At 46.3% G+C, this 15,010-nt stretch overlaps 1 protein-coding gene across 3 annotated transcripts in view; it reads left to right on the top strand.

Moving 5' to 3' along the window:
* The first annotated feature begins 246 nt into the window (after positions 1–246).
* The window catches only part of UBTF (upstream binding transcription factor), a 79,009-nt gene continuing 64,245 nt past the window's right edge, over positions 247–15,010 (top strand). Inside the window, exons 1-3 of one of the 3 annotated variants that reach the window (XM_085872687.1) lie at positions 247–355; positions 14,003–14,107; positions 14,248–14,423. In XM_085872687.1, the coding sequence (XP_085728813.1) occupies positions 340–355; positions 14,003–14,107; positions 14,248–14,423 (297 nt within the window). In that variant the 5' untranslated portion in view covers positions 247–339. Of the gene's footprint in view, positions 554–1,322; positions 1,525–14,002; positions 14,108–14,247; positions 14,424–15,010 lie in introns of those variants that run through there. The other 2 variants (XM_085872686.1, XM_085872688.1) reach the window with 2 other exon arrangements.

The following is a 15,010-nucleotide window of genomic DNA, read 5'->3' as shown; positions in this document are numbered from 1 at the left end:
ACGAAAACTCGAATCGTGCGATTCAAGGTGGGAGTGCGTGCTCGCCTGCGGAAGGTTTGGAAGCGGACAGCCGGACATGAACGTCAACGAGTCGATCGATTTGAAAAGCCATTCGAGAAGTTATAAAAAAATAAAATAAAAACCTTCAACGAATGAAGGAGATTTGAAGAGCGAATTCGGTCTGGACGCCGCGACCCTGCGCCACGTGGCCTCACCGGGTGGGCGGAGAGTGGTGAAGGCAACAACTACAGCGGCCGGCAGCGAGACAGCGCACACAGGGAGGAGAGGGAGGATCGAGGGTATTGTAGAGCAAAGAGAGTGCCCCCCTCCCTCTTCGGGATGGGACAAACACGAGGTGAATGTGGAGGGTCGTTCCTTGGTAGTGAGAGATAAAATTTGTCCACAGGACAGGCTACACTCTAGAGGATGGACGTCGACAAGAAAGCTCAAACTACAAATGGCTTCGGATCGGACGGCGAGGCGAGCGTGGCTGGCTCGAGCCGAGCCAATGTCGGGCTGGATCCGAACTGGGTGTCGGCGGGCTCGCGGCCCGGTGAGTGTTCGGGGCGTGCTCGGGGCCCGGTGAGTGCTCGGGGCCTGGTGAGTGCTCGGGGCCCGGTGAGTGCTCGGGGCCCGGTGAGTGCTCGGGGCCCGGTGAGTGCTCGCGGCCCGGTGAGTGCTCGGGGCCCGGTGAGTGCTCGGGGCCCGGTGAGTGCTCGGGGCCCGGTGAGTGCTCGCGGCCCGGTGAGTGTTCGGGGCGTGCTCGGGGCCCGGTGAGTGTTCGGGGCCCGGTGAGTGTTCGGGGCCCGGTGAGTGTTCGGGGCCCGGTGAGTGTTCGGGGCCCGGTGAGTGTTCGGGGCCCGGTGAGTGTTCGGGGCCCGGTGAGTGTTCGGGGCCCGGTGAGTGCTCGGGGCCCGGTGAGTGCTCGGGGCCCGGTGAGTGCTCGGGGCCCGGTGAGTGCTCGGGGCCCGGTGAGTGTTCGGGGCCCGGTGAGTGCTCGGGGCCCGGTGAGTGTTCGGGGCCCGGTGAGTGCTCGGGGCCCGGTGAGTGTTCGGGGCCCGGTGAGCGCTCGGGGCCCGGTGAGCGCTCGGGGCCCGGTGAGCGTTCGGGGCCCGGTGAGCGTTCGGGGCCCGGTGAGCGTTCGGGGCCCGGTGAGCGTTCGGGGCCCGGTGAGCGTTCGGGGCCCGGTGAGCGTTCGGGGCCCGGTGAGCGTTCGGGGTCCGCTGACTGCTCGGGTCCCGCTGACTGCTCGGGGCCCGGTGAGTGTTCGGGGCCCGCTGACTGCTCGGGGCCCGGTGAGTGTTCGGGGCCCGGTGACTGCTCACGCCGTCCCCTCCCTTCCTCCCCTCCCTCCGTTCGCCGAGCCTCTGCCTCCCCTTCTCTTGCCTGCCCTTCCCTTCTCCTTCGCCTGCTCGCAGCTCGGAGCACACGGCCTGAACCGAGATTTTCTTTGTCTCTCTCCGTGTTTATTTTTTTCTCGCCTTTCTCCCTTTCGCGGCCCCGATCGTCGACGTACGACATACAGTAAGTGAACTAACTCGTCCTCTCTCGGTTATTTACTCATTTTAACCCTTTTAATGTTTCCTCGAGGCGCCTCGCACCTTCCCCCTTCGTATTCACGATCATTGGAGTCTTCGTTTTGTCGGTTTCCGCGAGTCGAACGCCGTCTCGGAGAGCCGAAGTGAGCACGACGGGCCGCAAGCGAGTCGGTGTGTGTCGCCTTCCCCTCACGGCCGCCATGCCGCGCCCGCCCGCCCGTCCGACCGATCGTTCCTCGACGATCCTCGTTGCTCGGCCGAGCGAACCGACGGCCCGAGACCAGAGGGACGCGCACATGCCGCTCGGATACAAATTCCCCATTTTATTTGCGATCTGGACTCTGGAGGGCTTTCGACGGTGAACATACGTCCTCTCGCATCGCCTGGCTTTCTTCCCCTCAGGAGCTCCCTCTCTCTCCCTTTCTCTCTCTCCCTTCGCAATCCCCGATTCTCGTGTCTAGTCGGAATAACATCGACCTACGACGTGTTCGAGACGTCGCAGCGTCGTTCTGATTGCGTCCGTCGAGCTCGACGGAAGAGAGACAATTCCTGTGAGGAGAGCGATGGTTGTTGAGCCGGCGGGTGTTCGCCCTCGCACATCGCCATTTCGGGCCCGCCGTCCCCGCCGAGCCCGCCCGCCCCGACTCCCCAACCGACGAGACCCTTTCTTCGCTGCGCTCGGTTTTCCCCGCATTGTTTCTTTACGTCCACCGCTATCATTGTCATGGTTGTGTTTGTATGTGCAATGCGATCGCTGCTGTTTGTTTCGTTTTTAAGGATCTTTTTTTTAAATTGTTTTTTTGGTCTTTCAAAACGTGCTTTGTGGGAATTCGTGTCGATTGGCGGAGGCTTCACGTGTCGCACTGCACGGGAGTGCTGCCATGTCCAAGAAATGGAGAGATGTAGTCTTGCCGATGAGCCCAAGGAAAGAAAGGATGCTGAATTTTCAGACGAGAATGGGTGAAGAGGGAGTTGTGAGCATAGGTAGACGTGCGAACAGGCGTGATGAACTAGGCCAGAGATCCAGGCAGGCATGGTGATGTGCTGGGGCAGAGACCAAACCAGACCAGGGCAGGAGTAGTGGCGCGATGGGGCCCAGACCAGGGCAGGAGTGGTGGCGCGATGGGGCAGAGACAAGACCAGGGCAGGAGTGGTGGCGCGATGGGGGCAGAGACAAGACCAGGGCAGGAGTGGTGGCGCGATGGGGCAGAGAGCAGACCAGGGCAGGAGTGGTGGCGCGATGGCCCCGAGACCAGGGCAGGGCAGGGCAGGAGTGGTGGCGTGACAGGGCTGAGACCAGACCAGGGCAGGAGTGGTGGCGCGGCGGGGCAGAGACCAGACCAGACGAGGACAGGAGTGGTGGCATGATGGGGCAGAGACCAGGGCAGGGCAGGACAGGAGTGGTGGCGTGATGTGGTGGTGGGCAGAGACCAGACCAGGGCAGGAGTGGTGGTGCAATTGGCCAGAGACCAGACCAGACCAACACAAGAGTGGTGGCATGATGGGGCAGAGACCAGACCAGGGCAGGAGTGGTGGCGTGATGGGGTAGAGACCAAACCAGGGCAGTTGTGGCATGATGGGGGCAGAGACCAGACCAGGGCAGGAGTGGTGGCGCGATGGGGCAGAGACCAGACCAGGGTAGGAGTGGTGGCATGCCAGCTCGAAAAGCAGGCGGGCGTGATGCCGAGCTGAGCTTGAATGGTGGACGTGATGGCGAGCCATGCTAGAATGGCAGGCAGACGTTATTGCAAACCCAGCGAGAAAGACGAGGGTGTGGGATGGTGAGAATAGCTTGCAGGGGTGATGGTGAGCCCGGCAACAAAGGTAGACATGCGGAGCTGCCAGCAAGAAAACCATGCAGGCGTCACGGCGAGTCCTGCTCGCAAAGTAGCGAATGCCATGGAAAGCCCAGCCTGGAAGGCAGGCGGTTGAGCTTACAGATGAGCTGGGGTGGAGAGGCGGGTGAGTGCGAACTTGCGAGCGAGCCAGGTTGGAGAGGCGGGTAAGCGAGCTTGCATACAAGCTGCGGCGCAGAGGCGGGCCGAGCAATTTTGCACACCAGCCCGGGCAGACGTGGCTGGCCGAGCTTACAGATCCTTTGGGGTGGAGAGGCGAGTCTGCAGCTGAGTACAGAGAGGCGGGCGTGCAATGTTGCAGCCGAGCCATTCCCAGGGATTGTGCTCGCTGCCGGTGATCCCTCGGGTGGATATTACTGCAGGAGGGGATGGAGAGTAGTGGAGGAGGAGCAGCAGGAGGAGGAGGAGGAGGAGGTTCGGATAATCTGGCATTAATAAGGAGAGGTCATGTTCTAGTGATCCAAATTATATGCTGTTTGTAGTTCACAGTGGAATTTAGTACTTGTGTTTTATCCTATTTGTAATCTGAAATTCCATATTAATCCAAACGTAATGGTGCTCTTTTAAAATGCACTCACTTGTGTTGAAATGATCAAGCGCTGACGTTTTTTTAAATACAATGACTGAGGGATGAAAATGCATCGAATGCTGTCATCAAACAAGGCATAAACAAAGTGCACTTGAAAATGCAAAAAATAATATAAACAATCGATCCTTTAAAAATATTCTGCTGCAGTTAAATCTCCATTGTAGTATTTATATCATGATGGTGTTTAAACAAGCAGGCCTGGTGTTGGCTTAATGGTAAGGGTGGTGGGCTTGGGATCCTCGTGTCCTGAGTTCAAATCCCACTCGGCTGTTGAATTTATACCAGGTGGGGTTTGACTCGGCCGATCATCCTTCCGAGGTCTGCAAAATGAGTACCAACCAGCATGCTGGTATCCTGTGTCGGAGTGGCGACCCGTCCAGGATTGTGCCCAGGAGACTGCTTAGGCAGCACCAACGCTCTGCACAGAGTGTGGTCCCGATGGATGGATGGATTTAATCAAGCCTTCGTATATTGGCATTCTGTTACTCGTATACAGACGTTGCTGCACGGCTTCCTCAGAGCAAATGAACGATGGCTTCGTGCCTTCTTTGTGCTTGGATCCTTGCACTATAATATTCATGGGGAAAGAGTTGCATTTGAAATGCCTTTAAGTGAAGCTTGCAGATGAGCATCAAAGACTAATCCGTTCATCATTTTCTTTGACATTAAAAAAAATTGGTAATTTCAAATTTTAAAACAAGCTGGTTCAATATTCATTGCAGAGTCTTATCTGAGGAGCTTTCCGCAGTCCGCATCCTTGGATATACCCACTCCATATTCAACGTATATAGTGGAACTGATTTTAAACACCAGTGATATTAAACTGCCGTAATTCCAAGAATTTTGAACTAATTGAAAAGGAATTTTGGGGGAAACGTTACAAATACAATGTAAACTTAGAATCGGACGTTTGTAAGCGAATTAAAATGTTGCCCCTAACTTTCATTCATCAGGAAATATAACAAATGAATAACCGTGCAAAGGATGGCCTCGAGGTATGCGCACACTCTTCAAAGCTGTCCTGCTTAGGTTTGAATCCCGACCCAGCGATTCGTGTGTGCGTGCCATCCCTTGGATGGATGTTCAGCTGGACGTCCCGTCTGCCAGCATTAGTTGGTGTATGTTAAAGATTGCACGGTGTCCTTCATGAAGAGTAGGCGAGCTTTTGCCGGGACCCTGAACAAATTCCAAATTCCTACCCTGAGCCCTTCGTCGAATGTCAGGCCTGGCCAGCAGGTTCATGAAAGACTTGGGCCAAAAATTTCCCTGGCCAACCCCATAAAAACGTGAGCATAAAAGAGAAAAAAAATGAAAAGGTGCAAAAAAACCAAAAAACGATCCGTGTTCCGGCAGCCCTAATTTCTCATTCCCTTGTTGACATATTTTGACATTTGACCGATGTAAAATCGAAGCTGCCTTCTTGAAACCTCTAAAAATCACAACTGAAGAAAACCCATCACAACACGCATTATAAAATTTGGTCAATGCATATATGGTATTGCTGAGTGGCCACATAAAGCAGGTGGCCATGCAATCAAGGTTGTTGAACATTGCAAAATGTTGCTCTTTTCAATCCTGAATGCTGAGTGTTTTTACCATGCAAGACTGGTGGCCATATTGTAATGGTTTAGGGATTAACAAAATAGGGTAAAGGTCAGATCAGGAAGCAAATAGGTCAGTGTGACCTGGTTTGCAAGCAGACTTCTGTGACATGCCATGGTGCTTAATCATCAATCTGTGAACACAAAACAAGAAAGAGCAATCAGAGATTGCAGACCTCTCCAGGACTTATTTTGTGGCAAATAAAGGGAAGGATTTACTAAATGATGTCATTGATTGTAAAGGGAAAAATTTCTAAAAGGGTGTTGAATGGCCGAAAGGGAAGGAATTGTTTAAAGGAGTCTAAACGGTGTTAAAAGGTTAGAGGTGTCAAAAGGAGTCTAAAGGGGTCTAGAGGTAGAGGATATGTTCCAATAGTATGTAATTAATAGACATACAGTCCATCCCGTGTTCAAACGGTACATAATTAAGACGTACTCACATTTCAATAGTACATAATTAATAGACATGCTCATGTTCCAATGAAACATAATTGACAGGTACTCACATTTCATTAGTACTTAATTAATGGACATGCATTCCAATAGTATGTAATTAATACATACATTTCTATGAAACGTAATTAATAGATGTAGTACTCACATTTTGTGAGTACGTAATTAATAGACGTACCGTATTGCATAACTACGTAATTAAAATGGACATACTCAGGTTCCAAAAGTACATAATTTATAGACTTACTCGGGTACCATAATTAACATGTGCAGTTATTATCATCCTCGCTATCAATATTATCATTATTCTCATTGTTAATATTATCATTGTCGTTATGTATTATTATGCACCATTACCATCTGTCATGATCACTCTCGCTATCATTATTATCATTTTCAATATTATCATTAATACCATTATCATTATGGACCATTATTATGATTATCATGATGTATTATGTATCATTGTCATCATTTTTATCATTAATATTGTGTTATGTATCGTTATGTACCATTATCGTTATGATGTATTGTTTCATTATTATAATTATTATCACTATAACATTAGATGTCATTATCATGAATAATTATCATCAAGTACCATTTTCATTATAATTATAATTTCAATAGTATGTAATTGATAGACATACATTCATACATACATACATGCATACATTCGGTGCGGACAGACAGACGAACAGACCCAAATGCAATACCCTCTCCTCTGGCTAGGGTAATCAGACATGAGACCAACTTCTACCTATGCTATTCTGTAGGGGCTGTGTGTGTGTGGAAAGGTATTGTGTGTACCAAGTCATGTCTGGTTTGGTTTAAATATCAGTTTGAGAGGACTGAAGCATTCGTTTTATGTACAAATTTGACCTTTGATCCGTTGTTGAATCAAAAGTACCAAATGCAGTCGTGTACTTCAATCCGTAACTGCTGTGTTAAAGGTATCATATTGCTGACTTATTTAATTTTTTTCCTGAAATAGATTTGGCAAGCCAAAAACTTTCATTGTTTGGCTATTTTTGTTTTCTCGACCCCTGTATAATGCCAAAAACAACTCCAATCCGAAACGTTTGTATGCACCCCTCTCGGGCCACTTTGAAAGCACCTTTCTGTCAAATTCCAGCTCTATCAGCTCAAAATACAACAGGATCACTTGGCAAAATGTACAATATATATATATATATATATATATATATATATATATATATATATATATATATATATATATATATATATATATATATATATATATATATATATATATATATATATATTAGTCATGCGCTGCATTACGACATTTCGGTCAACGACGGACCACATATACGACGGTGGTCCCATAAGATTATACTGGCGCTGAAAAATTCCGATCGCTTAGTGATGTCGTAGGCATCGTAGCGTTGCCATACAGTATAGCACATATAATTATGTACAGTACATGATACTTGATAATGATAATAAACAACTACAGTGTGGCCCTGTTATAACGCGATCGTTGAGGTCCATAAAATGTCATCGCGATCGTAGCGGGGTTGCGTTAACTCGGGATTCAAGAAAATCGGCGTTCAAACTGACCCAATGGTGACCAAACATCCTAAAACACCCCCATTTTCACCCTATTTGACCCGATTTTTGCACGTTTACCTTCAAGCAAGTAAATTACCTTTGCATTAAAGAATTCCGCCAATAAATCGTTGTTGTTACAGTGGAAATTAAAGCACGAATTGGTTTTCACGAAAGCTTTTTATGTTGTTAAAACATTCGCACTGTTCCGAAAATATATCACACAACTGACAGGTGCTCGTTTCTTCATTTGTAAATTATAACATCGATGCAATGATTATTTATAAAATCCAAATGCTATTTATTCACCTTTCTATCATCTATGTGAGGAAATTGTAAGCAGCAGCGAACAACACACATGGCCGTCATGAACGGCACAACGGTAAAACTAACGCGTCTTCCGTCTATCTTAGATGTGTGTTACAATTGTCTACTGTATTCAGCACAGTAACATGCTGTACAGGTTTGTAGCCAAGGAACAATAGGCGATACCACATAGCCTAGGTGTGTAGTAGGCGATACCATCTCGGTTTGTGTAAGTACACTCTGATGTTCGCACAATGACAACGTTGCTTAACGACGCATTTCTCAGAACATATCCCGTCGTAAAGTGGCGCATGACTATATATATATATATATATATATATATATATATATATATATATATATATATATATATATATATATATATATATATATATATATATATATATTGTTGCGAATTCGCGCCCGAAGGCGTGCGAACGGCCACGTAACTCGAATCGCGGAACATCGCCCACCGGACGGACAATTCTGTCGTGACCCTCTCGGACCATCGCCAGGAGCTAGTCACAGGTGGGCCTTCAGACCTCACCACAACCGTGCCAATCGGCCACCCGCATAGGATAGGGTTGTTCGCCAAACTCGACCGACCTAAGTACCCAAGCGGATGGTAAACCGGGCGATCGTACCTCGCCACAGGTTGACTCCGGACACGAGCCGCTTGGGCGGCCGGTTCCGTACTATCGGGATAACCGAGCGGTGTTATCGTTGACCTGGACGGTTCAGATTAATTACCGGGATGTTGCACCCACTACGAACCCCTTACGTGAAGCAGGATGGAGAGTCAATTAAAAGGAAGGAGACGAAGCGAAACTGGCACAGTTCAACATGCAAGTACTTTATGACGCGACACACGGAAAGCACGTATATACAGCCATACACAAAAAGCAAAAGTAATACAACCGACTAACGCGTACACACGGCAACACTTACACAGTTTTACTTCACAGACGGCGCCAACACACATTTATACAAAAGCAAAAGAAAGAAGCCACCCTCACAGACAAGGAGGCAGACAGGCCTGTAGGCCAAATGTGCGCGGGACCTAGAGGAGCGGCTAGGTCCGCGAGACCAGGGAGGTCTTACCCGCGTCCTCGTGATACGTTGGCGGGCAAGCCGCAAAGTGTCTGCGCCGCTGTGCCCCGACTCCGTGCCTCTGGCGTGCTTGTTGCCACCACGTTTGGGGTGGGGGAGGAATGGGCCCCCTTTTGCACTATCTCAGCGCGGGGGAAGGGGAAATTGTTGATGCCCTGGGGGCGGGGAGTGGCTGGCTGAATTGGGTCCCGCGACGAGACAAGCGATCCCCCACACCGCAGCCTCGTTGCCGACTGCCGTCCTCCTGGCCTCGGACCTGAGCTCCCCTGCCCCGACCAGCCGCCCGCACCTCCACCGCGTGCACTCGACTCAACTCCACCGACGCGACGCTCCTTGTCTCCAAAAGCAACTCCTCGACGACACACTCTCCTCCTCGCTCAACTCCAGTGCCCGAGTCACCTCCCGCTCGACCTTTATAGCTCAAGAGAAGCCGATATGCAAATTCCCAGATCAGGACGCGATTGGAGGCGGAGCCACACTTCCCCCCCCCCCCCCGGTCAGCCATTGGTCGGGCAAAAATGGGCCTGAACCTCCCCTGATCCTAAAATTTGCATAGACGGACCTAGACGGAATTCACCTCCACGCGCCTGGAGGCGGGGCCAAGCCGCCTCGCGCTCGCCCATTGGACGGAGGGGAAGTGGGCTTGAAGCGTTTCTGATCCGAATTTTCCCCTCGGAAAAGCCACCATTCGCGCTCGCGGCTCGGTGCGTTTGGCACCAATCGCCGAAGGGGCCCGAGACAGCCCGACGTTCAGTGTTCACAGGTGGTGCGGGAATGGTCGTAGAAGCGATGATGTGCGATGAAGTTTTGAAGGTAAAGGCGAAGGTGGTGGTGTGGCGTTGTCGTGTGGTTGGCGCTGTGGTGGGGATGGCGTGGTTGTTGAGATGCTGTTTGTTTGAAATAAAAGATAGAGAAAGAAAAACGACTAACTCAAAGCGTCGCAGCCCGGATGGATCACATAAATTCCCTCTATACAACGGGTTTGGGCTAACTACACATGTACCTATGGAGATATCTCACCTGAAGGCCCTTTATGGTGTAATGCGAATTTCCACAACCGTAACAATATGATAGGCTCCTCATGTGCCAAATTTGGTGCTTTCCTCACAAAATGCACAATTGTTATGCTATATTTAGCTAAGTTGCCCCACTATAATTAGTTGAAATGAAATATATATATATATATATATATATATATATATATATAATTTTTTTTGTTTCACCTTTGACCCCTTATCAGAATGACCAGACTATAAAGGATCTGGGTGTATTGGACCTACTACCTCTATGCAGAATTTGAAGAGGATTGGCTCAGAAATGATGGGATGGTGTGCATTTGTAATTGTTGGAAAGGATGGAAGACTAATATAACTAAATCACCAAAGGGACAAAGAGGAGACGTGATGTAATGTTTGCGGTTTGTAAATTCAAGCAGAGTTCCCGCCCGATGGGCGATCTTATTCCAAGTACGTTTTTCTGATGCATACCTTTATTTGGGTGATTTTCGGCGACTGATAGCTCTGTTCAGGCAAAAAATAACGAAATAACCTGGGTTGCGTGCATAAAGCAAAAACATACCTCCTGCGTATAATTATTCAAAATCTCTGCACTGGAAAACATGGGTACATGAATACTGTACTGTACTGTACTGTAGATGGTGGAGACTTGTGATACCCTCCCCCACCTGGAGGTGGCGCTACATGATACACATTTACAGAGATAATTTGCATCCATCCTCCTACATCCCCACCCCCCCTCCCCCAAGACCACCGGCAAAGATAAAAACACCCCTATACATTAATTGGGGTCATGCTGATCCTATGTGGCAGGTCTGGATGCCATCAGCCCAGAACTATAGGAGTAGTACGATAAACACACAAGCACCGGTCCATGAATTATAGTAAGCATGCTAACCATTCAACGCACTATGCACTGATTCAATCAACCATGATTGTGTTTTATATAATAAATAGATGGAATCAAAATGGTTTTTACCTCTGCATTTGATTAGAATGATTCTGTTCATCCGTTGGGAATGAGTTATTGTTTCATCCAGGGATGTGACTTGGAATGTCTGTTCCTCTACACAAATGTCTTTCAAGAGGTAAAGTACCAACAGGTGCTCGGAGTCTGGGTGCACTTTTACCTTTCTGGCATGAGAATCTTTGTAGCAAGATGGGATCAACCCAAAATAAATTGAAATAGATGAGCATGCCAAGTTGCCTACGGCTGTTACTTCAATGGATAATTGCAGTTGATTTGTCGAGCAGACTTTTTGCACAGTGAAGAGTATGGGGCTTTAAGAAGCTTAAAATTATAAGAGTGATCCTATATGACTGTGTGCGTCATTTCTGAACCAGCAGGCATGGGTGCAGCAATATGCTTCATTACCTCTGCCACCGAAGGTGAAGCAGGATATCTCAAAAAGTCGTGGACAGATCCGGATGATTGGTTGGGTGTGTGTGACAAGGACGAACTGATTAGACTTTGGGAAACATCTGGCGACGAGAATTTTTGAAGTGATTCTTCACCATTGAGAGATAGGGCCAAAAATGATATATCGCGCAATATCTCAAAAAGTTGTGGACTGATTCAGACGAAACTTGGTGGACGTGTTGGTTGTGTGACATGGAAGAATTGATTCAATTTTGGTGAAGATCTGATAATATTTTTTTGTGATTCTTCACCATTGAGAGATCATGCGAAACCGATCGCACGGTATCTCAAAAAGGTGTTGTAATTTGTTAATTAATTTTTTTATGCTCATGTAGATTTTTGTTTTGATTTGTATCAGGACCTCAGGGCTTTTGTACATTCAATAGAAGTAATAATATGTAGATGTAAACATTTATCAACTGGACTGAAAATATGAAATCCTGCAACATAGTTATTATATGGACTACTTCCACTTACGCAAGGGAAGAGAAGAAGGTATTAACTTTGTGTAAAAGGGAAATACATATTCCAGTGTGTTTCATAGAAAAACCAGCAACTTAGAGGTGCCTGAAATGATGATAAACAAAAACTCATATCTTCTTCAAAAGGAGGTTACACCCCTCTTTACAAATGGAATGATCCCATATTGTTTTGTCTGCCTTAAACTGGACCATGTGTGGACAAGTCTCATGAGAATACATGAATGTCCAAAATGTGTACTGGCCAAAGTAGTGGTCACATTTTGGTGATGTTGAAGAAGTATTTCCCACAGACTTTGCAAGCAATGTCCCACACGTAACTGCATTGTCCCATACGTCACAGTATTGTCCCATATGTAACATTTTAAAATTACTTGTGAAGTCATTATCTACTTATATTTTAAGCTGGAAATACAGGATATATGACCAATACATGATAGCTTAGAACTTCTGAAAATGGCATTAAAACATTTTTGGAGCTTTTAGTGTAATCCTACAAAAATTCCATGTAAAATTGTTATGTATGGGACATCGCTTGTTTAGAACAGGCCTAATTTGCATAATTGATGGCATGAACAATTATTTTTCTTGTGTATTCAAAGGGAATTGTAGACTTCATGTCCATGTGAAAAAATTGTTGTAAAGTTTGGTTGAATTTACTACATCACGATTTCAAATTGTCCCATACATAACACCTAATTTGCATTCATGTACACTGGTTTTGTGATTTCACACCTTAAACCAATGACTGAAATTTGGGCTGTGGCATGAATATGAAATGCTGCCATCGAAGGGGACTTTCTCTTGGACTTTCCCATTTATAAGTTTTTTTTTGATTGGCTGATTCATAGAATTCATCGAGAAAGCCAAATATCAGATAAGAGTAGTAGTGATGATAGTGTAGTGGCATATGTGGATGTGTTGGAGTTGGAAATAATTGGTTTAGTACAAATGTGTATCATAAAGTTTGTGTATAAATTACAATTAATTTACTCGATTGATTCCGGGCCGAGCTCGACTTAGCTATGAGGAGCAGCTGAAGGAGACTGGGCTTTATACACTAGAAAGAAGGCGGTTAAGAGGAGATATGATCGAGATGTTTTTGTGCTGAGAGTTTGATTCGGTCATGTGAGAAGGTTTTTTGATGTCATTGTAATCTCTTGTTTAAATTTGGTTGGTTTTCACGTGAACAGGTTCCCGTAGCATCGGAAGTTGTGTGAAATAATAAGAAAAAATGGATAATGTTTTTTAATTAATTAATCAATTAATTAAATCGGAAGCGTGTCATTAGTGTTTACTGGAAATGGATCTTTATTACACATAGAGTGCTTGTGTATTGATGTGTGTGCTGTTGGATTCCTGTGTACATTCTGTGCACTTGAGGTAAGAAGTGTTGATGTATTTCTGGTGTTGGTGGGGAAGGGGGGGGGGGAGATATGTCTGCTTTCTGTTAGTATGTAGTCTGGCTGTTTTCTGGTGGTGTGTGTATTTTTTCTGTCCTCCATTTCTCTCTTTCTTTCTTTTGTCCTCCATATCTCTTTCTTTCTTTTTCTTTGTCTATGGAGGGGCAAATCTTGCAAATAGTTTTTTGTTGGGTTCGAGGGCTGTGCCAAGATGGGTTTGACGGTAGAGGAATTGGAGCCAAAACCCGAATCCTATTCAGGTTCCTCCTGATACTCCAGTGCTGTATTTGGTCAGTTATTTGATTTCATTTGTGGTATGTAATTGCATTAATTAACTTATTGATCTGAAAAATCTCAGGCTATCTTTCAAAAGAGATGTCAACTTGGTTCTGGTATATTGGCTGAACTTTATTTACACTTCCACTTTCTATTAATCAAATCGGTAATTGAAAAACTAAAAATATGCAGAAGGCTTTGTTTTCCAGGAGTGCGTAATTGGCAACCTCAGTCGATGAAACGGACGTGAAAACGAAAATGTGGTCTGGTCGGTGAAACGGATGCCAAAACGGGGTTAATGAAACCGACGTGAAAATAAGGGATCGATTTAAAATCGGCGAAATGAGAAGTAGATTATTCCAACAACTGTTTTTGTGTGCCAGGTACTGACGTGCAGAGGAACGGCTTGTGTAGTCCCACAATGAATGGAGAAGCACAGGACAAGGCTGGGGGTACAGCTCAAAGTGTTCCAGTCAAGGAAGAGCCTGGTAAGGTTTTATTTATTCTCGAGTGGAATAATTTTTCTTGTCATATTATCAGGTGTTTTGAGTGGTTCAAAGGTGTCTGCTTCATTTCCGATTTAACGATGAGAAAGCCTTCTGATTTTGATTTGTAATTTTGTCTGCAGACCCTTGGACCAAAGAGCATTTGTTTTTGCTACTTGATCAGATGAAAGCCCTGCTTCCAGAAAATGATAACTTTAGGTACAAGACTACAGAGCATAACATGGATTGGGAGAAATTGAAGATTGGAGATTTCACTTCCCAGACCTGCCGACAGCGCTGGTCCCAGCTTTCCACAAAGGTTTGCTGTGTCCTGCATGTCTGTGGACATTGGATGTTCAAAATGTTCTACAAATGAGATGCTCACAATAGTCCAAGACTGACCAATTTTCTTTCTGTTAATTTTTTAATTTCACAAGTGTACACAGTAAGGAAATATTTTCCTTACAAATTATGTATATTGTATATAGGGTGAGTGGGGTTTGGGGTCTTGGACATCTTTGCTGTTTGTCATGATGGATGCTGTGCCCTCCTTTTATATCCTGCTGTTGTTTTCCCTTGTATCTGTTATCGCTCTCATGAACCTTGAATTTGCATTCACAGTGGACTCTTCCAAATTCATGGAGGGCTATGTAGATAGTTTTCACCCATTGTAAAACTGCAAGTTCATAGAGGCCTAGTTTGTTTTATTTATTTTAAAATTGGAGCTATCGACTTCATCGCATATAACAATTAAAACACTCCATTCGTTTTTGCTACGAATTGTCATCCTGGTGTTTCACCGGTAGGGTGATTCATCAACGTGTGTGCCATCCCTTGGGATGGACGTTTAACAGGTGTGTCCCATCTGCCAACATTCGTTGGTGGACGTTAAAGTTCCCATGGTGT

Source organism: Eptatretus burgeri, chromosome 3, assembly GCF_056783735.1.
Source record: "Eptatretus burgeri isolate ZD-2024b chromosome 3, Ebu_testis_v1, whole genome shotgun sequence".
NCBI classification, from domain to species: domain Eukaryota; kingdom Metazoa; phylum Chordata; class Myxini; order Myxiniformes; family Myxinidae; genus Eptatretus; species Eptatretus burgeri.
Note: the sequence above shows the minus strand (reverse complement) of the source record. Positions and strands in the feature narration are given on the sequence as shown.